General features: G+C 40.6%; 2 protein-coding genes across 7 annotated transcripts in view; one reads left to right on the top strand and one right to left on the bottom strand.

Moving 5' to 3' along the window:
* The window catches only part of tiam2a (TIAM Rac1 associated GEF 2a), a 90,417-nt gene extending 72,680 nt beyond the window's left edge, over positions 1 to 17,737 (top strand). For all 5 annotated transcript variants that reach the window (XM_086094788.1, XM_086094785.1, XM_086094786.1 and 2 more), the window contains exons 16-27: positions 3,061 to 3,294; positions 4,817 to 4,885; positions 6,681 to 6,806; positions 7,204 to 7,312; positions 9,953 to 10,132; positions 10,285 to 10,403; positions 11,287 to 11,395; positions 12,052 to 12,110; positions 12,190 to 12,292; positions 12,444 to 12,537; positions 13,709 to 13,863; positions 14,872 to 17,737. In XM_086094788.1, the coding sequence (XP_085950914.1) occupies positions 3,061 to 3,294; positions 4,817 to 4,885; positions 6,681 to 6,806; positions 7,204 to 7,312; positions 9,953 to 10,132; positions 10,285 to 10,403; positions 11,287 to 11,395; positions 12,052 to 12,110; positions 12,190 to 12,292; positions 12,444 to 12,537; positions 13,709 to 13,863; positions 14,872 to 15,482 (1,968 nt within the window). In that variant the 3' untranslated portion in view covers positions 15,483 to 17,737. The remainder of the gene's footprint in view (positions 1 to 3,060; positions 3,295 to 4,816; positions 4,886 to 6,680; positions 6,807 to 7,203; positions 7,313 to 9,952; positions 10,133 to 10,284; positions 10,404 to 11,286; positions 11,396 to 12,051; positions 12,111 to 12,189; positions 12,293 to 12,443; positions 12,538 to 13,708; positions 13,864 to 14,871) is intronic.
* tfb1m (transcription factor B1, mitochondrial) overlaps positions 17,103 to 20,841 on the bottom strand; it is a 34,713-nt gene continuing 30,974 nt past the window's right edge. The window contains exon 8 of one of the 2 annotated variants that reach the window (XM_086094796.1): positions 17,103 to 19,612. In XM_086094796.1, the coding sequence (XP_085950922.1) occupies positions 19,351 to 19,612 (262 nt within the window). In that variant the 3' untranslated portion in view covers positions 17,103 to 19,350. The remainder of the gene's footprint in view (positions 19,613 to 20,841) is intronic. The other variant, XM_086094795.1, reaches the window with a different exon arrangement.

The raw sequence follows: 20,841 nt of genomic DNA, 5'->3' as shown, positions 1-20,841 counted from the left end.
GCTCAAACAAATGGTCGATGTGACTATTATCAGTCTCCACAAGCGATCCCTCGTTTAAGGCTACTGGGCGTCTTGATGAATTTGTCGCTCTGATATCCTTCAACCTCCTATATTTCCTTCAGGCAATCTCCCCCGTCCTCCCACCTGATTGAATATTGTGTTGGTGTGTTGGCACTGTGTGCGGCTGCAACATCCTTCCCATATATCGTATTGGAAATGCTGCGGTCCAACATTTTTTGACGAGTTCATGAGCACATGATACAGCATTATGGATACTCTATCTTGGGAAAAGTATTGTAAAAATAGATGTGTATGTAGTATAAATGATTCATGCATACACATTGTAAATAAAACTGTACTGACTTTTCCACTAGGCAGAGGAAGTACGCTCTCATCCACTTTTGAGAAAATGTCTGCAGAGATACCTAGCAGTCGTCTGTGACATGCATTATTTGTGTTCTTGGTTGTCAAATGTTTCTGCTAATGGGTAAGATTCTCTAAGCACGTGTGGCAGGATACAGATGTCATATAAGATCTGCTAGCAACCTGCTACACTAAGCCACGCACATATCTATTTCGATTTTATAAGCCATGGAGCCGTCCAGCCATATAAAATGGCATTAAAAACAGCAATGGGAGAAACAAGATAAGTACTGTCTATTTAAATATAAAATGTAAATACTACAGTAAATTGAAGTCCACTGGGAGCAAATCGGGCTTCATTGCCTTGCTCAAGGACACTTCGGCATGGTCACCAGGGGTGAGGATCGAACCCACGATCTCACGGATGGGAGACGACCACTCTGCCACTGAGCCATGCCGCCCAAATATGTACATAGTAGTACATATATCTTTACTAGTATAGTTATATGTAGTAATTGTATGTCATCTGCAGTGCATGTGTTTTTGAGCGTCCTATCGCCTTATAATGACAAAGCCAAAAGAATTGGCCCATAAAAGAACCCATGCAGGCATAGCACTTCCTTGTCTTCCCTTGTACTGTGTCTCACACTTTCCCAGCCACATTTAGGAGTGCCTCTGGGGAGGCCATGCTGCACTGAGCCAGCTGATGAGTGTAGGCTCATTGAATGGCTTCTCTGTGGGTTTATTTGGAGCAGATTGCAAGGTGGGGGTTTTGTGTTTTAAAGCTGACACTGCTGTATGTGATTTTAAGTGCTGAATGACTTGGACAGGCTTTCTGTCACACTTAAAAGTAACGCCTGCTGTATGGGACACATTGATCTTTGCTCATGACTGTACGGTCTTCAGCCATGAGGTCCACCTGAACGCTCACATGTGCAATATTTGAAATATCAACCCACCCACTCAGGCACACACAGGAAGGCGGAGTGCTGACCACGGTGGCCCTCCACTCACTGTGTCACTGTTCTGCAGACTAGAAACCCCTTAGGTGACCTCTGCAACAGGGAATTACCTTGTGTCGAAGAAGGAAGCTTCATGACAATAACGTTGTCCGAGTAGGATGTGCCTCAAATGTACTCTACATTTTGACTGCTCAGCACTGACGACACTATTTTTGGCTTGAAATGCAACCATAATTGATGTGTGCATCGCTGCAGTCAAGCCTGGTGCTAATGATCTAGTGTTTTGCTTACATAGCTCTTCTCCGAAGACATTAAGAGGTTGGTTTTGATGAAGTATACTCACAATTGACAAATCACTTAAAATGCACGCAGTTTAATGGAAAAGTGGCGTCAGTCACTCACTGTGTAATTTAGAGATAATTATTTCCCTTATACTGTATAGAGAACAAGACATTCTAAACTCATTTTCTGATTTTTCTCTTACTGCAAGCTAGATTTTGCAGTATGGCAGATTAAAATGTTTGCTTCTATGTGTAATACAGTCGTAAGTCATGCATGATTAAGAAAGTAAGCAGAAGTAAAGTAAATGATGCTCATGGAAATGAGCTAATCACAGTAGAGCTAGACCAATATGTATTTTTCAGTGCCGATAATGATTATTAGTAGTCAAGGCCGATCATGGATATTTGGAATTGATATTTATTTCCACTAAAAGGGAAAATATTGGCATCAAAATTTATGAAAATATAAACAGCAACTCTTGACTTTGTTACATTATTTTAAGCATATGTTTATTGAACAACTTTTAGGATTTGCTAAATATTGGAGTTACAAAAATATCTTATAGTCAATAGACTTTTAAAAGTTAGTGTTTTAAAAGTTCAGGAAACTCCCAGGGCCATTAACATGTCTTAAAAAGTTCAATTAAAAACTTAAACAAGTAAATATCTCTCTATTGTTTTCTAAAGGAAATTTTGTTTAATTATTTTTTTTTAATATCTGAAATGTTTGTTTTTATTTACTTATCTTAGTTTTAATTTAAACAACCACAAAAGGCGCAGAGAGTTCCCAGGGTCGGCAGCATCTCTTATAAATGAACAGAACATTTAAATAAATAGTTCCCTGAAGTTAAGACCATTTTCTTCAAAAAAGGCCGATGCTGATATTTTTCAAAATACTGAATATCGGCCCGGTCCTAGAGCACAGTCCCTATTCGTCCATTAACGTAACTACAGTAGAAGACTACTCGGATCCTACACCATGTTAATTTCTCATCAACTTATGTGACACAAATTAGCAAAATTGACCATTATTGTTTTAGAAGCATCATGTGAAAACTCTTAACGTTATCTGCTGGGAGATTCAGTCACATCTTTCATAACGCAATTATGGACTATAGTCTTTGATGCAAAACCAATTAGAAAACAACAATTACTGCAACCCCCCACTATGCTAGTAGTAGGCCCATGAGATTCACTTGGTATGTACATTGTGTAGCGATATTTTTATTTCATAACTATGGAGTTAACATGCGGAATGAGATACTGCAGAATAATCACAGATTTTTTTTTATGGAGTTCTTGTATTGAATTTAATTCAATTGGACAGCCATACCTAATGTGTGAGTGATTTTGTGCACACATGCCCCTGTAGCAAAACGTGATGACTATTTTATCCATCTGACCGGTTTAATTACATTTTAAAATGAAATCTAACTTGTTGTTGCCCCCTACAGAGTGTGGACACGGTGTGCAACCTCTACCAGTCCTTCCAGGAAGGAGAAGTTTCAGCCACTGGCGGTCCGATGGAGGACACAAAGGAGCCGCCAACGAAGCAGCCTATCGATTTAGGTCCGGGCCCCAAGGGGGATGGCGCTCTTCTCAGACCCTGCCCCAAGCACATGAGTGGCACTGAGCGCTTGCGCAAGGTCATTCAGGAGCTGGTGGACACAGAGAAGTCCTATGTGAAGGTGAGAATTGATTTATCTGATTTAAACATCAACAGGCAATTAAGTGAGGAAAAACAACCACGAGGGATACATTTTCTTGAAATAAACAAAAATATTGCTTTCATTAAGGAGCTAATTTAGTCTTTTGAAATTTTAGGCCTCTAATTGGATATATTCAGCACACAATACTGTGCATATAACAAGTGTGCCTCTCCATAGAGCACCTCCTACCCATTCTCATGTCGAGCCTTATTCATCTCCCCCCCCCCCACCCAAATCATTTTTTGTTTCCCAGTCTGACCTTTTCCTCCCTGACATCCATTGAACAACCACATCCCATGATCTTCTTTTCTCAGCAATGCTAATCATGGCTGACAGGTTGTTTTATTTTCCGAGCTGCATTCTTCAACTTCTCATTTCATGAACTCCCGCCCCTCCTGCATTGCTCCTCTTCAGCCGTAGCTGAGGCGATTGCATTTTTAAACGTGCATTGGCGCTGGCCTGTTAGCCCGAGTCCATGCATCGTAGGCTGCGTGCAAAAGAGTCTCATGTATTTCAGAAAGGAGGGCGCTCAATCGTAAATCTAACCTAACGAGAATATCTCCACTGATACCAGATACTAGTCTGAATCGGTTGGGGGAAAGTGTCCTGCAAGAGATGGTTAGATGGAAGCTTGAAGTGAGGCACTGTGGGAGACTTAGGCCCCGTCCAAACGAAAGCCAGTTTCAATGTATCCTCACAAGTTTCTTACTGTTTAAGCCATCCGACCACATGACAGCGCGGTTTCAGAGCTTGAAACCGATCACTTTTGAAACCGGGCTCCAGAGTGGAAAGATTTCAATACGCACCCGGTACGCGTCCGTCTGGACACCTTAGGCATGATACTCCTCCAGCGATGACGTAATGGTCGCAGCTCGATGACCTCGCATTGTTGCAGATTGATTACTTATGCTCCAATTATCGCGTGATTGCGCACGAACCGTCACTCTGTCAACAACAATGGCGGATAGCCGTGTGGTAGTCGTTGGCGCAGCCTCCTTAGCTTGCTTATGCTTTTGCAGCAAAATATTTTGCTTCTTTATTCCCATGTTCAAAAAGCGGTGTTTTACTTGAATCACCCGCCATTGTCACTTCTCCTGTGTTCGTCGTTTTCATGTTGTTTTGATACATGCAAAGCCATGTTTGTTCTCTAGATTGCAATAACGTTTTTTTTTAAGTGTCCGTCTTCTTCGCTGATTCTTCTTCTACGCTTTCTGTTAACTCCCTGTGGCTGCGCTACAGCGCCACTCCAGACTTGGCATATATATTACAGCCATTAAACGTCCTCAGCGTCTTCTTTTGGACAAACGCAAGTCGTAAAATGATTCTGATTGTACGAGATTTGTTTGAGGAACAAAGCCGGCTTTGCTTCCGTCTGGACGAGGCCTTTTAGAGGTCATAAAATGAGAATTGATGTGAAGATGAAGGAGCCTTTAAATGACAGGCACGTCAAGAGGAAATATATACTCTTTCCACTCACCTTCTTTTTGGCTTTTGTGTGCAGGACCTGGCTTGCTTGTTCGAGATCTACCTTAAACCCCTACAAAATGAAACTTTCCTCACGCTGGATGAGGTAGGTGGCCAAAATGTGTCGACACAACATGAAATGCATTGAGTGTTTATTACCCCGCGGTGATGACGATAAACCCAGCCCAGCCCAGCCAGGCCATATCTTTCTCATTACCAGTGTGAATGCCGGCAGGACAAATTAGCATCCCCCATACTATGACCTTCCCAAAGGGACGTGCCTGTGAAGGCCACCTTTTCAACTAACCTCATATACTGCAGCATAGGAAGAAGGAAAAACCTGTAATTGTTCCCCTAAGGAGAAATGGGATTTACAGTCAATTGTCCATCACATACGAGTTAAGGTTATTTCTGTAATTGTTATGTGTGGATGAAATGGAGAAATAATACATTTCAACACTCGGTAGCAACGAGTGCAATTTTACTGCTCTCTACAACACAGTTGGAAAATAATTGGAGCAAGGTTACCCAAGCTGACAAAGATGATGTATCATTCTATCTTCACAACATTACTACCTTCATCATTTCAGGCAAGAGTTTCAACACATTTATTGTTCACTCATGCATTCTGTTGCTGTGACTACCTAAAGTATTTCATATGCTAATTGTGGGAATACTGAAGCACATATGTTGTTGTGATTTTTATTCTCCACACGTTTTTGCTGTGTAACAACTCCCACATAATACTTCCGATTTCCATCGTTCAAATTCAACTTGCTTCAAAAAATCCCGCCTCCTGGGGTATATATTGTCTTATTTCACATTACTTAACAGTATTCGCACAATTTAACATTAAGTATCAACTTTTCCCCATTCGTTCAAGTCCCACTTTCCACGCCCACTTTCATACATACAACGTTTTATCATTACCACTTGTCTGATACTGCTCAGTTGGTAAAGTGCATTGTCCAGTAACCAGGAGGTCGCGGGTTCGAATCCCACCTTTGACTGTACATTGCAAATATATCCATGGCCATGATTTTAAGTGATATACATGTATACCAACTGACTACCTTATCAAGACATGCATTATAATTTCACTGAAATGATTAAATGCATGCTAGCTTTCAGCATCAGATGACACCTTTCAAAAATAAATACGCTATTAGCCATGATTTCAAACAATTTTTGTTAACTCAGTGGTTAGAGCAATTGCCTTCCACCACGGACTACCTGGGTTCAAACCCCTCTCGGACCACATTTGAGTACTTTAGTCATTTCTCTTTCAATTTAATTCATAAGCATATGCATTCAAATCTTAGCATTCAGCTAATAGCATTCAGCTTTTCAGCATTCCCACACAATTTCTGTAGAAAAATTGCATTTTGTCTAGTTATTTTTTAAATTGTATTGCTACTTAAGTGTATGTAATATATTTAGTCAGTTGTGACCTCAAACCCAGAAGGTTTCTTTCAAGATAACACCAGTCGATAGGCCACCAAGCAGTGGGGCAAATTAACAGACCATTATGGGAAAGTCGGAAGTGGCTGGACACAAAATGGACAAGGTCGCGTTAGCCCCCGAATGGCTTTTAATGAAGGGTGCGCTGACCCTTGGTCCGTGTATATGTGTGTGAAGAGAGAGAATGCGTAGGTATGCGTGGATGTATGTGTGTGTTACATTTATAACAGAGCCATTGCTTGTTCCTTAAGTGCCTTTGTAAGTGATGAAGGCATCAGAGTGGAGGTTTTACTGCACTCCAGGGTGCCTGTCTGACTTGTGTTATGAATTACAAGCTATCTTGGCCTCCCTACCTCACGTTCCCTCAGCCTGTTCCCTTCTCTCGTCTTTCTCACACTTGGCTACACCCACAATTCTTCGCCTTTCCGTGTTTCCCCCAGATGGAGAGTCTGTTCGGCAGTCTGCCAGAGATGTTAGACTTCCAGAGGGTCTTCCTGCAGACACTAGAAGAGAGGATTGCTTCCTCCCCTGACTTCAGCACGCTTGAGACGCCCTCACAGTTCAAGGTTAGATAGACTTTCTTGTTTTTGAAGAATTGGCCAAAGATTTCAGGTAGATATCACTCAGGTGGACTTTATTGAGCCGCCTCTGCAGACAAAGTTGTCAACACTGATTGCTTGAGGATGATAAATAATTGAGACGGCGTGGCATGAGGTTTGCCGGCTGATTTATAGGCTTGACATGACAAGGCACGGGGTCTATTGATCGCGGTAGTGGTTCACTGGTCAGATTGTGAGGTGCTGAAAGCTGCTATACTCTAGAGGTTAGGTGAGAGGGAGAGGACGGGAGAACGGAGCGCTCCATTCGTCTCCCAAGAGAGGGAGGTTGGGAGTGTTTGACATGTTCACACTGCTTTATTTGTTTTGCATTGTGCGCTCACCTCTTCTGTTTGTCCGTTGACAGAAGCTTCTGTTTTCTCTCGGGGGCTCTTTCCTGTACTATGCTGACCACTTCAAGCTCTACAGTGGATTCTGTGCCAACCACATCAAGGTGCAGAAGGTCCTGGAAAGAGGTACTACATGTTGATTATAAGACAGACTAGGTTGCTTGTCGACTAATCACCGATAGTAGTCACCATTAGTTGGCTAATTATCGCATCAGCAAGCAGCTGCTCTTATAATAACCATCCTTAGCGTTTACAGCTCGAATTCTTTAAAGTACATGACGTTGACTATTAAATCATGGCTAAGAATTAGTTTTAACATTATAGATAGTATATTATTGTGGTTGTGCTTTTCAAGGTCGTAGAAGAGCACTGAAGCATATTGTGATTACCTTTTTGGATCCCAGAATGTAACCTGAAAAATCCTGGATCTCCATCTGCTAACTCAGCATCCTTGCAACTGTGTTGCATCAGTCACACCTCACAGCACTCCACAGTCTAAGAGTTGCAAGAAGGGAGGCTCTGCTTACCATTACCACTATCATTTCTCGATCCAAGGTTGCATAACAAAAAAGATAATACGTACCTCTTTTACAAACATTAACATTTGGATAACCTTTCAATTAACCTTCTAAATACTATCACTTCCAGATTTAAAGCGTATGCAGTATGCCCTCGACAACCTGAGATATATATCCTTGCATCATCCCCTGAATGTGAAAGAGTAGGCATTTCCAAATTATTTATGCTGGTGATCACACCGGCCTGTCCAGCACTATTTGGCAACGCTGTCCAGAACTATAAGAGGGTGTGCTTCTTTGCCACCAAGGTTGGAGGAGGGTGATGGGTCATTTTGACCCATTATCAGAATTACACGGCACATTTCTCAGTGTAAGCTGCAGGGCATTTAATAGGATTAGATACTCAGACAAGTCTTTAATAGGTCAGCATTACGGAGAGGAAATTCACATGCTGTTTATTCTCTGCAAGTATTGGGAACAACATTTAATGCACTGAAGGAAATGCTATTTTAAAAAAAAAACATTCCAATACACACCTTCACTGCACTAACCAACTATACAGTATGTGTGTGTGTAAAGTGTCGCCGCCTGATCGCATCTAGTTGATCCAAGGACACTCTGGAAGTGTGTCAAGCCGATCCAGATAAATAGATGGCTATCTCTGCCGTCTTCATCACCTCCCTCCTTCCTAACATAATGCCACAGGCTAGCTTCCTTGTTTACTTGTCGCCTTGTTAATTGCCTGCCAATTAGTCTGGGAGGTGTCGACTGAGCTGCCTGTCTGCAGCTGGCGGTGCTATAATGAATACATTAATGGCCTCCCACGATGCAAGCATGTTGCTCAAGGAAAAGATTTGTCCTCTATTATCACTTATATTCACCTCTATAGTGATGACGGTGGCAGAACAGTTTTGTCATCGTTTCAACTGCAGCATGAATTAAGATTAAGTTATTTTGTTGCCTAGCGTTAAAACAACTGCAGCTGATGGCAGGTTAAGGGGAAGCCTACACTACCCCCTGCTGGAGCTATATTATTGCACTGTGACTCTGCACTGGGCTCTTAGAGCTTGGTCACACCTGACTTTGACTACATGCAACACAAAACACTCTACAAGTGAGGTGTATGTCTTAAGGAGAGAGTGAATCACCAAACCAAAAAGCAATCTTTGCTGTGAAACCAGTGACAGTCATATCATAATACTTGTGTGTCACAATAGCTGGACATCAATGTGTAAGACTGTATTGTTATCAATCTCACACACAAACACGGTCTCCCGCCAACATCACCAATCCAAAGGGGGCCTGCCAACTCGTGGCAATACTACGAACTACACTTGCTAGCTGGCGTGGCTTAAGTGTAATCGTGCATGCCAGCAAAATGAGCTGTATCGTTATCACTAAAGGCGGACAGGAGCCTTAGAATACTACACTGAGCAAGAGAGACGCTAATTGCTAAGCTAATGTTGTCGCCAAACACTATAAAAAGTGCTTCGATGTACAAGTGTGCTTTACAGAGAAGTGTGGGTGGAAAACATGTTTCAGCAGAGCGCAACCAGATATGAAAAGCAAATTGGCAGAAAATAGTACATTGAACAGTGACATAGTAAGCACACATCTTAGGTAAGCCAGGACGAGGTCCTTATAAGGTCAAAAGTCTAATATTTAATATAGTAGTACTGTATGTGCTGTTTTGACTTATGTGATCTACACAATGATAGGTCTCAAAATAACATTATCCTTGTGTTTTAAATAAATCAAGCTTTGCTAAGGGACTTTATTTGGCATATATTTATTTCTTTACACATTTTAGACCATATCTCTCAGCCGTCAATCTCCATTTGAAGTTTATGACAAAAATATGGGGAGATTACATACGATCTTATATTTATGTGCAGTGATGTTGTAATGTTTTTTTGGTGTGATGTAATTTCTGCTGTATTTGTACCTAGTGAATATTGCCTTGAAAGATGATTTGGAGGGGGGGGTGGGGGGGTAAATCGAAATCACAATATACGTCAGAAAAATTGTAATTCAAACTTGTGAGCAATTCATTAATTTTATGAGCATGTAATGTGCATTGTTGTGTATATTAGTTGTATTGTTACTTTTAAGCTATATTAAATATTTTGGTTCATGTCTATTTACTATATATAGTCATTTGCTCATATATTACTGTAATTGCCACACAGTCTTGTTGTGAGTTGATTCTGTCCCTAAGTAGTATCAATTTGGTGTATTTGTTTTTAAGCCAAGACAGATCGTGCCTTCAAGGAATTTTTGGATGCAAGGAACCCCACCAAGCAGCACTCATCCACCCTGGAGTCATATCTGATTAAACCAGTGCAAAGAGTTCTCAAGTACCCCCTGCTGCTCAGGGAGCTGGTCTCCCTCACTGACGCCAACAGCGAAGAGCACTACCACCTCACGGGTAGGCTTATAGACTTCAATATATATATATATACACACTGACTGTATACAAACACACTCAGCTTTTTTTTGCCATTTTCCATTCGGTGTTGAGATGTCCCCTGCTTGCCCGTTGATCACTGCTAAGACTTTGTTTGGTTGTTGCCCGTGCAGAGGCGCTCAGGGCCATGGAGAAGGTGGCCAGCCACATCAATGAGATGCAGAAAATCTACGAGGATTACGGCACAGTCTTTGATCAACTTGTTACCGAGCAGGCCAGCCACGATAGAGAGGTACGCACATACTTTACAAGTCAAATCTTATAAGCCGCCCCAGTAGGAATGACTATTCCTCTTTAGAAAAATTAAAAGTCAAATTGAATATTTCCCCACACACGCACCACAAAACTGCTTAGCTTCTTGTGCTGTTTATGCCGTCGTCTGTTCTTTTGCCTTTTGGGTACTGAATACATTTCCAGATTGATAGAATATTTAGTTGGTATCCTTCCCAGTAGAAGTATCCAAAGTGAATCTGCAATGAAATGTTCTGTGATGAACATTCTAGTGTGTTATTTAAAGCGGATATATGTTTGAAAACTGACTTTTTAATGTGTCTACACAAATATTGATTGTCTACCGTACCGGTGTAAAATTAAACATGCAAGTAAATCATGAATTATCTGCCCATCTCTGAAAATGCGCCAGCTGTTCTGCTCTTCCGTCCCACTGGTACGAGGCAGTGGGGCTAATGAACAATTTGCTAAAACAAGCTGTATATCATCATGGCGGGAAATATTCTGTTCAAATACCGGCATGGCTCAGTGGTAGAGTAGTCATCACCCACCATCAACCCAGCGGTGCCCTTAAGCAAGATCCTGAACCCCCAGTTGCTAATCAGTAGGTCAAATGAGGAAACGGTGTTAAAGCACTTTGCATACCTAAGATCGAAAAGCGCTATACAAGTGAAGGCCCAGTTCCAATACTTTATGTCCATTATTCTTGATTGTTGGGGCATTGGAGCCAACATGGAGTGGCATTTCCAAACTCAAATACACCCAAGATGTATTTTGTGAGTTCTTTTTTTTTTTTGAAAACATATAATTTAAAGTTTTTTTTCTCTACCATTTACGAATAATAATAAAAAAAAATCTCACAGTATTGTTTGTGTGTCTCATAGGTGACTGAAATCTCTATGGGGGAGTTTCTTCTGCATTCCACTGCAGTTTGGCTCAATCCTCATCCGTCATTGGGCCGCATGAGGAAAGACCCGGAAATGACCGTCTTTGGTAAGTCTGCCTGCTCTGCTAGTGCATTATGAGTAAAATAAAATACTCACCAAGCCACCGTCAAGGCATATCATGAGATATTAAGTTTTGATGATACTGTCACACGAGGTCATGTGATTTTTTTATTTTTTTGGTAATGATGCTCTCTTGAATTGGATCCCGTAAGATCAGCGGTGTGCCTAATGATGTGGCCAATTTACGCTGCGAGGTTCCAGTGGTGCAATTCCAATTTTTTATTTTTGCTCTCAAGCGCCACAATTTGTTTATGCTAAAAAAAAAAACGACTTGAAAATCCTCAGGCCTCTTTCAATGGTATTGGATATTTGCCAATGTGTTAATGTGAGCTTGATGTCATTGAAATATACCAAATGGTGATGTATAGATGCCCCAAAACAACAGAAATAAACATTAATACCAAGGTTACTGCCATTGAAAGCAATGGGAATAAGAGTAGGCCCAGGCCAGCTGTTTTAGCACATTGGCATTTAAACAACATGACTTTGCGGAAAAATCACAGTATTGCTGTGAAACATCTTTTCGACTTCAAGTTTGCATCTAATAATGCCTCTGTGGGTTCTACCCCTTCATTCCACTTCCCCCATGGGGCATTCACACACACAAGGAAAGATGCTGAGAATGTTTTTCTTTCTTGCCAGTCTTCAAGAAAGCAGTCATATTGGTCTACAGGGAAAACAACAAGATGAAGAAGAAGATGGTGAGGGGCTGCGCTGATGCACTTTCACATGGCATCATAATCCAACATTAACATTACTCTCTTGTTTTCATGTGATCAGACCAACTCTCGTTCGGCGCTTTCCCACGGCGATCCGGACCCATTCAAGTTCCGTTGGCTCATCCCTCTGTCTGCGCTCCAGGTCAGGCTGGGAAATGCAGCAGGTAAGCAAGCCTGCCACCCTACTAAGCGCACGTGCTTGGCAAATGTTAAGCGTCACGACACTCGAGCTACAGATCAGAGAAGCGTAGCAAGCTAGCAAAGTGATAAATTAACATTGATTTTAAAACTTGTTTGTACTCTGGTTTCTCTCAGGACCAGGCACAGAAAGCAGCTGCATCTGGGAGCTGATTCACTCCAGGTCTGAAGTGGAAGGGAGACCTCAGACGGTCTTCCAGCTGTGCAGCAGGTCCGCCATTGTTCTTCTCGACATTTTACTGGCACAAATAAACAAACAAAGATGCATGATATGTTGTTAATAAATAGTTTTCGAGACAATTTCCCAAATCACATTTGACCGTTCTCTCACCCTCACACTGGTTGGGAAATCACTGGTTTGACCGTTTACTGTGGTTTTAAAAAGTTTCAATAACTGCTGAAAGTGTCTTTTCTGTTGTGAGGGGACTTCACAGCAGACAATGTCCTCCTGCAGAACAGAATGGTCGGCTGCTTGCATAGATCAATAAACGAGCCACCTCCGAGACGACGGACGCGTTTTTTATTTATTTATATATTTTATCTTGGCTGAGCTGAGCAGTTACACACAGCGAAGTGAGGAATGGACGGAGATGAGAGAGCGTAACTCCACTAACTCCAGCAACCACAAAAATGGTGCCATCGGGCACTAGTTAGCCCCCAAGGACAACATGAGTAGCCCGCCCATCTGTTCTAAAAATAGCTCAGCAGTGATTGGACACTTACTAAGAATCAAAACAGAAGAAACAATTTAATATTTATTGATTCAAACATGGCGCGCTTGCTGTATTACTACATTTTTATTATATTTTGTTAAATAAATAAATAAATAAAATAGAATACATTTTTGTTTATCCAAATGACATTTTAGGGAGACAGTTTCAACCTCAAACCGCTTGTGCCAAAAAATAACACAAATGATCACAATTCTTCTGATTTAGAAATCTCTCTCCAATAAGACATATTTGTCTTTTCCAGAGTCCAGATATTCAATCCCAGGTACTGATTTATGCATTTTTTTCTTCTTCACGTTTTCGGTTAAAGGGGCATCTGAAAATAGCTGGCACTCAATAAATTAAATAGGTCACACATTTTGACAACTTAAGTGCTGAGAGCCCGACTGCAGGATCAACATCATTCGTGTGCGCTGAGAATGAGTTTTAACTGAGAAATAAAATTGAATTTACAGGTTGTTTATATTTTGCAGCTTGCCATCAAGATGGAAAGTCGCGTAATGCGCCGAGAAATTGGGATCAGGCTGAATGAATGTCATTGCTCTTCTCTCTGGGGAATCTGGCAGCAATCCTCTTAATCCACATTTGGACTCTGAAATCAATTGGGCATCACGCTATGTGCTCAATCCCCCTCGTTTGCGTCCTCCCCAGTGAGCCCGAGAGCAAGGTGAGCGTCATCAAGGTGATCCGCTCGCTCCTCCGGGAGAACGCCAGGAGGAACACGAGAGGCGAGGCCACTTTGGAGCGTGGCTGTAAGGAACGCCTGGCGGCCATGCGCGCCGCCGCGCCGTCTGCCAGCAGGATGGGTGAGTGTCACAATAAGACACACACACACACACACACACACACACACACACAGGGAATTCCTTCAAAACAAATTCCAAAAGATAATTTGAATTTCCAAATTTGAATGCCCTTGAAGTCGTACCATTTTGACACCTACTGGAAATCAATCCATCAATGTTATTAAATATAATTCCATATATCAATGACCACATTCACTCTTTCAATATGGCATTCAGTAAAACTTCCTTCAATTATAATTATAATTAATAAATAATATTTTATTTTTTATCTGACAGCCGTTATAAAGTCAATCTAAAACCATTTAATCTCAGGGAACTATTTAAATTTTCAGTTTTCATAAGAGACCTTTTGTTTTTGTTAGATATTAAAACAAAGTTTAAGAATTTAGGTATTTAAAAATTTTGGAAATAAATATTTATTGTAGAAAAATGTAGAGAGTTATGGTATTTACTTGTTTCCGTTTAACCTTTTAAGACGTACTGCTAACCTTGGGAGATACCTGAACATTTTGTTAGAAATTTAAATGGATGTCTCTAAGGTTTATAAACATGCTTTAAAAGATTACAACAGAGTCAAAATTGGCCTCTGTATTGTAAAAAAATTTGACGCTAATATTCCCCCAGCTTTTTACTGAAAATTAGTATTGGCTCCAAATATCAGTTATCAGCCTCCTTTTCTACTAATAATCTGCACTGGTATCGGCCCTGAAAAAACGGTCTATCTCTATTAATCACCTCCACATAATATATCCTTAAAAAGCTCTCTGCATGCATTCAAATATTTGCTTTCAGCTTTCACACGCAATTTCCATTGAACATCGTGCAGGAAGAAGAAGCTCTTCTTTTTCTGCCTTCAGGTGGTTTGGCTTAACGTGTGAAGTGTAAAATGCACCTTCGCCAGATCCTATCTGGACTTTTTAGGCCATCAAAAGACCGCCGGGCAACAAGCTGCGTGTTTTGTTCCGATAAGACGAACATTTATGACGGCCGTGTCCATCTTCACTGCAGGCTCCTCCAGGGCTTCCCGCGTGTATCGGGAGCCCCTCGCAGACCTCCCCGCCCAGTCCGGGAATCTCAAGTCCGGCACTGACTTGGACGAAGGCAGCCTGAGCAGCGCTCCGGCCGGCGCCGCCCCGCACCTCCTTCCCGTCCAGGAGGGTTGCCCGGGGCACTCGCAAGCCGTAAAGGAGTCGGACATTCTCAGCAACGAGGACGACGACGGCTTTAGCGAGACTGCGGGCGCCAAGAGGGGCGCTCTGGACGCTCAATTCTTCCAGTTAAAAATCTCGGAAGAGCCCGTGCTGACGTACGTCCGGCCCGAGGGGGACACGCCCAGACTGGCAACAGACCATCCGAGTGCGGCAAAGAGGAAAAGCGGCAGTCTGAGGAGGAGCCAGGGGGCGCTAGCGTGCATGAAGGAGCAAAGCGATTCATTGGACGCCCGCAACGATGCGTCTTCATCGTCGTCATCCTCGCCGCCGCTGGGCTTGTTGGACCTCAACGCACTTCTGGAGCGAGAATTCAGCATCCAGAGTTTGACCTCGGTGGTCAATGAGGACTGTTTCTATGACACGACCTTGGAGAGACCCTCGAGAGCGCAAGACCACAATTCCAGTTAGCGCAAACAAGATGGTTGCTTTACAGACTCTCCAAGCAGGGTGGGGAATTCACACAGCTTGTTAGCAAGCACAAGTGCATTTGATTCAGTCTGCAGTCATTTTGGAAACGTAGTACACCTTAGCCGACTTTATATTTGGAGTTCGCCGTTTGCGTATTAGCTCATTTTTTTCAGCACACTAACAGTTTGGTGTCGTAGTGAGTTGATGAGTTTCATTTAGACATAAGCAGTTCCTAAAGCATCTAAAGGCAATTAACAAACCTTTTTACGAGGTGGTTGTCAATTACCCACATGCACACTTGGATTTTTTTTTCTTTGGCAATCAGGTGTATTGCTGTTAGGAGCCCTGGAAATGACAACATTCGGAGAAAAAAAAATACAAAATTGAATTGTAATCACAAATAGTGGGAAGAAAATCTTTAAATATCCAGTGAAAATGCGCTATTCGTGTGGGATCGAGACAGAGCCCTGCTGCATACCTGCGAGTAATTGGTGCACAAAGCCTTGTAATTGCCAGTGGCTGCCACGAGATGGCAACTATTCTATTAGACAAGATTGATGGCCTGACTAAAATGAAGCTCCTCCCCTCACTTCAGCATAGTTCCTTGGCGTCAAGATGCCACGAAATGGCACCAAAGCAATATTTTTATACGATAACATGGTTTTGGCAAAACGACTAATACGTTTATTTGGGGATTCATTGTACAAGCGTTGTCCAATTTAGAAAAAAAAAAGTTATGTTGAAAAAAAAATGCTTGTAAAAATAGGTTCAAGTAAGAATATTGCAATTTCAGTTTGATGTTGAAAAAGTAAAGAACAAATCCATTTGACAAGAAACATGAAGAAGACACATTTTGTTTGCTAGCGAATGCGTTTGGGGCTTAAAATATGCATTGATGCAATTCGGTCCTTTTTTTTTTTTATTGTGGTCAGACCTGTTAGAGGAAATGTCTGGAATGCTAATGAACGCATAATAAAACATTGAAATTAAGGTGGTTGGGTTCCCCACCCTGCCCTTCCTCAGGACGAGCGAGCCACGGGGGACAAAAACATTCTATCATCCTCCCTTCAACTTTGCTGATTGGCAATTTTATTTATTTTCTGGCGCCTTTTTCTCAAGAAAGTTCTAACAGCTGGTGGGAGGGCCACGGGGAAAATAAGAAAACATTGGTTGGAGAGTGGCTCATTTTTGGTTTGCTCACAGGTTGAAACTATGCAGCTCATAAGAAAATGCTGGCAACAACAGTGAACATGTGACAATGACACGCTCACATCATCATCAATATCATGACCCGAGCACGTGAACTTGCCACACGTGAAAAAATAAGACAAAACTGTTTATGAATTATTATTTTTTTTTTTTAAATATATAAAATGGCTGAGTGAGTTTATTTTTAATGAAACTGGTGGTTTGAAAGTAATTTCATTTTCTATTATTGCTGTCACCTTTAAAAATAGCTGACAGGAACACATTTAGAAGTCGACTGAAATATGGGAAATGATTTCAAAGAAGGAGATGATGGAGCTTTGATATACTTGTGACACACACACACACACACACACACACACACACACACACACACACACACACACAGGCCGAGCTCACGGTCACATGTTCACTGAAAGTGAAAATCCAAAGACCTGCTGCAGTCTTTTTGTTTCCTTTTTGTGTTTTGTGCACTCAAGTACACTGTGTTTGCCTCTATGATTGAACTCTTGTATTTTTCTGTACAGGTTTTAATGTTATTAATGCAGTTTTTTATTTTTATTTATTACGTTAGTGTTGATTTATTTTGTATATAAAAGTGTTTGCGTTTAAGACTTCAAGCGTTTAATTTACTTGCAAATAAAAGAAAACAAAAAGCAGGTTGATAATTTTGTTCTGAATAGCCTTTGGGATTGTTGATTTATTTTATGTGCAGAGGAATTATTGTTGGAAATGAGACTGCTTTAATGATTCTGAAGAGCAATATTTTTTTTTAAACCGTTTGTATGTTTCTATAGTCCTTTTCTAATTGTCTTTTTTACGTGATACTGTACCTCTTCAAAATAAGGCAGGAATTAATTTGCAACAAATTCAAGTGCTATTTTTTTTTTGTAAAGCAACATGGATGGAGTTGAGGTACTATTGTTTTGAAGGCAATCCACTAAAGACAGTCCATTCTTTCTCCCCATGCCTTCAACGCTAGAATACCAATGAATGTGAATTCCTCCTCCTGATGGAATTGTTTTGGAAATAAATCTTTTATCTGTGAACGGTGCCTGGAGAACAGCGCTGTCCTTGCCTCCGTGGGTGTGCGTGTGTGTGCGCGCGCGCACGTGCGTATTCGACATCAACTGCATCGACAGGTGTAGTTGGGAGAATATCACTTTCATTTTGCTTTCGTCCCTTTGGCGACAGTCCCCTCATGAAAACATCATTGGCTGTCATAACGTGCATAATCCTCCCTCTTGGTGTCTTTTATCCTTCGGAGAGACTCACATTTTTTTAATTTGAACACCTGCAATGAAATTCAATTGACTCATTAAGTTAAGATTTTAGTAATGTGCAAATCATCACTAGGTTTTAACACTTTTTTTTTTTTTTACTGCCCCATTCAGGGACTGCAATGCTAGCTGGTCACATAATTATTCACTGAACACTGAAGGTGGAATTTGCATGATTTGAATGGGCCAAGGTGAGACCTGTTCAATATGGACTGCTGCCAAATATGAAATGTTAACGGTTTGTTATGTTTTTTTGAATGTACAAACAATGGCGGTGATCAATCTACCTGATGGGAACGGTCACATTGCCCGTGTGCACCTTGACCTGAAGTAGAAAGCTTTACAATTATTTTTAAATGTTGTTGCTAACAAAATAACCAGACCCCAGGGTTTTGATCGAACCCAGGTTAAGAACCACTGCTTTCTCATCTCTGCTAGTTTTAGCCACACCATGACAAATTAAGAAATAATACTTAACACATAAGATGGGGCCAGAGGGGGAGGATTTTACAAAGGATCATTACTGAATGAAAAAAGCGTCTTCGTCTTTTTTTTTGTCAGTGAAAACTTCCCCTTTTAACTAAACATGCAGCGTGCTTCCTTCAACTTCAAGCACCACAGAGGCATTCAGGGTGCATTTTAATAGTTTTCTCTTGATTACGTTTTTATGACTGAGAAGCCAAATTTTAAATCACCCTTAAATTTTGATTAATTCCCTATCTATCCATCTAGCTAGCTAGCTATACTGTAGCTAACTAGCTACAGTATAGCTTATCTAGCTATCTACATTATCTATCCATCCATCCAATCAGGCTTTTGTCAAGACGTTTTATTGAAAAGCTGACCCCTGACACTATACAAACGGGTAATATGAGTTGTGTTTTGAACAAAGCTGACTTTAAAAACAGTCCCAGTGGCTTTTCACAACACTGCACACATTCCTGCGTGTGATCTTTTGTCCTCCCCGGTGACGGCAATACAAAATGGAGAACAACCAAATGGCCTGGATATGCTGCAGCCATGTTGACACTATAGCTTCGATTCTGACACTCACTTTGGGGTGAACTCGCTTTTGTTGCCTGTGGTTGAGACATGAATGGCTTTGAGTTATTTTAAAATTGAAGGGACATTGTGTTTACGTTGTTACACCAGCTGGACCAATTGTCCTATGATTTTTTTTAATATATATTTATTTGCCAAAATGCGAGGGGTGCACACACTTTAGCGAATTACTGTAGGTTAGAATGAACATCAACAAAGCTTTAACCACTCACTGCTGCATTCGGGCCAGTCTGCTCTTTAGCCTCCAATAAACAGCCACTTGGCGCTCTTGGATGCATGACAAAAATGCACGCCACTGCCAGACGCAAATGTCAAGGCACCTAACTCCCTTCTGTTGTGATTTCTTTCTCCTCGTTGTCATGTTCAGTTCCTCTCTGCTTGGCAAGGCGTTTGAGCTGGAGCTCTTCTCGGAACTCGTAGCCGAGCAGAAGCGGATCCCGGGCGCACATGTCGGCGTAGACGTCCGCCAGCATTTTCACGTGGGGGATGGTGATTTCGGTGGGGCGCAGGGTGGGCTCCACATCTGCCTTGCACATCAGCTCCTCCGTCAAGGCGTCGCGACACGCATCGGGGAACAACATTCTGGCGGGAGGGAGAATCGAGAGCAGGCGCTTTGATATTGATATCTATATCCGAGTATACATGATTAATGCTCAAATACAAGGAAAGCATACTCGGCGTTTAGGGCCAAAACTGCCTAAATTAAATATAAATAAAAGTGAAAATGAAAATGGTGATATAAAATATAATTCAAAAATTAAATAAAAAAATAAAAAATATTACAATTAAAATTAAAAACACCCAAAAAAATATAGATTTCTATATAAATAAAATGAAATATGAAAATGAGATAAAAAAAATATATATATAGATGAATTAAATATTACTAAATAACAAAAAAGCTCTGCTCATATTTTTTTCTTGTAATGAAATGTTATTCAAATGAAGGGGGCGGAAAGCAGAGCATTTTTATTTATTGATTGATATTCAGCTCTATATATTTATGTATTTATATATTTTATTTTTTTAACCTTGTTTTACATATATACATATACACAGTATTTCTTTAGTTTTTATTTCCTTTTTTTTGTAAATTTTTGAATTATACGTTTTACATTTGTTTTCATTTTCCCATTTTTTATTAAAATTTATTTTTTGGTCCTCCATTGTTGAAATTGGTGCGGTTAATTGAAATCACTTTAATTAATTGAAATAAATTTAAGTTAAGTTTTAATTTAAATTACATTTAAGTTAAGTTGAAACTAATTTAAGTGCATTGAAATCACTTATTCAAATGAAGGGGGCAGAGAGCAAAGCATTTATATTTATTGATTAATATTTATTTATATTTCTCTTCTATATTTGTTTTTGTATATTTTATTTGATACATATACACAGATTTTTTTTGTTTTTATGTCCATTTTATTTTAGTACATTTTTAAATCATGTTTTACATCCATTTTTATTTCCCTTTTTATTTTTAATGTTTGGTTGTTGAAATTGTTGTGGTTAATTGAAATCACTTTCAACCTGCAATACACGCTAATTTGAAATCACACAAGTCAAAGGTGAAAATGGGTTTTCTGTTTTATTTCAGGTATCTTGTGAAGAAAAAAAATGCTATATTGATATTTAGGTCTTTGTTTCAAATAATAATGGAAATTTTTATTTTTCTAATAAAAATAATCAAATATACTGAAAATACTTTTAGTAGTCAAGCGTCCCTGTCGCTTAATTGTCCAGTTGTGTGCCGCTTGCTTTCGCCAACACGCTGAAGTTGTATCAAATTGCTCGCTGACTAATAATTGCGG

This window comes from Leptonotus elevatus, chromosome 14 (genome assembly GCF_054856555.1).
Source record: "Leptonotus elevatus isolate MCC_2025b chromosome 14, RoL_Lele_1.0, whole genome shotgun sequence".
In the NCBI taxonomy this organism is placed as follows: Eukaryota; Metazoa; Chordata; class Actinopteri; order Syngnathiformes; family Syngnathidae; genus Leptonotus; species Leptonotus elevatus.
Note: the sequence above shows the minus strand (reverse complement) of the source record. Positions and strands in the feature narration are given on the sequence as shown.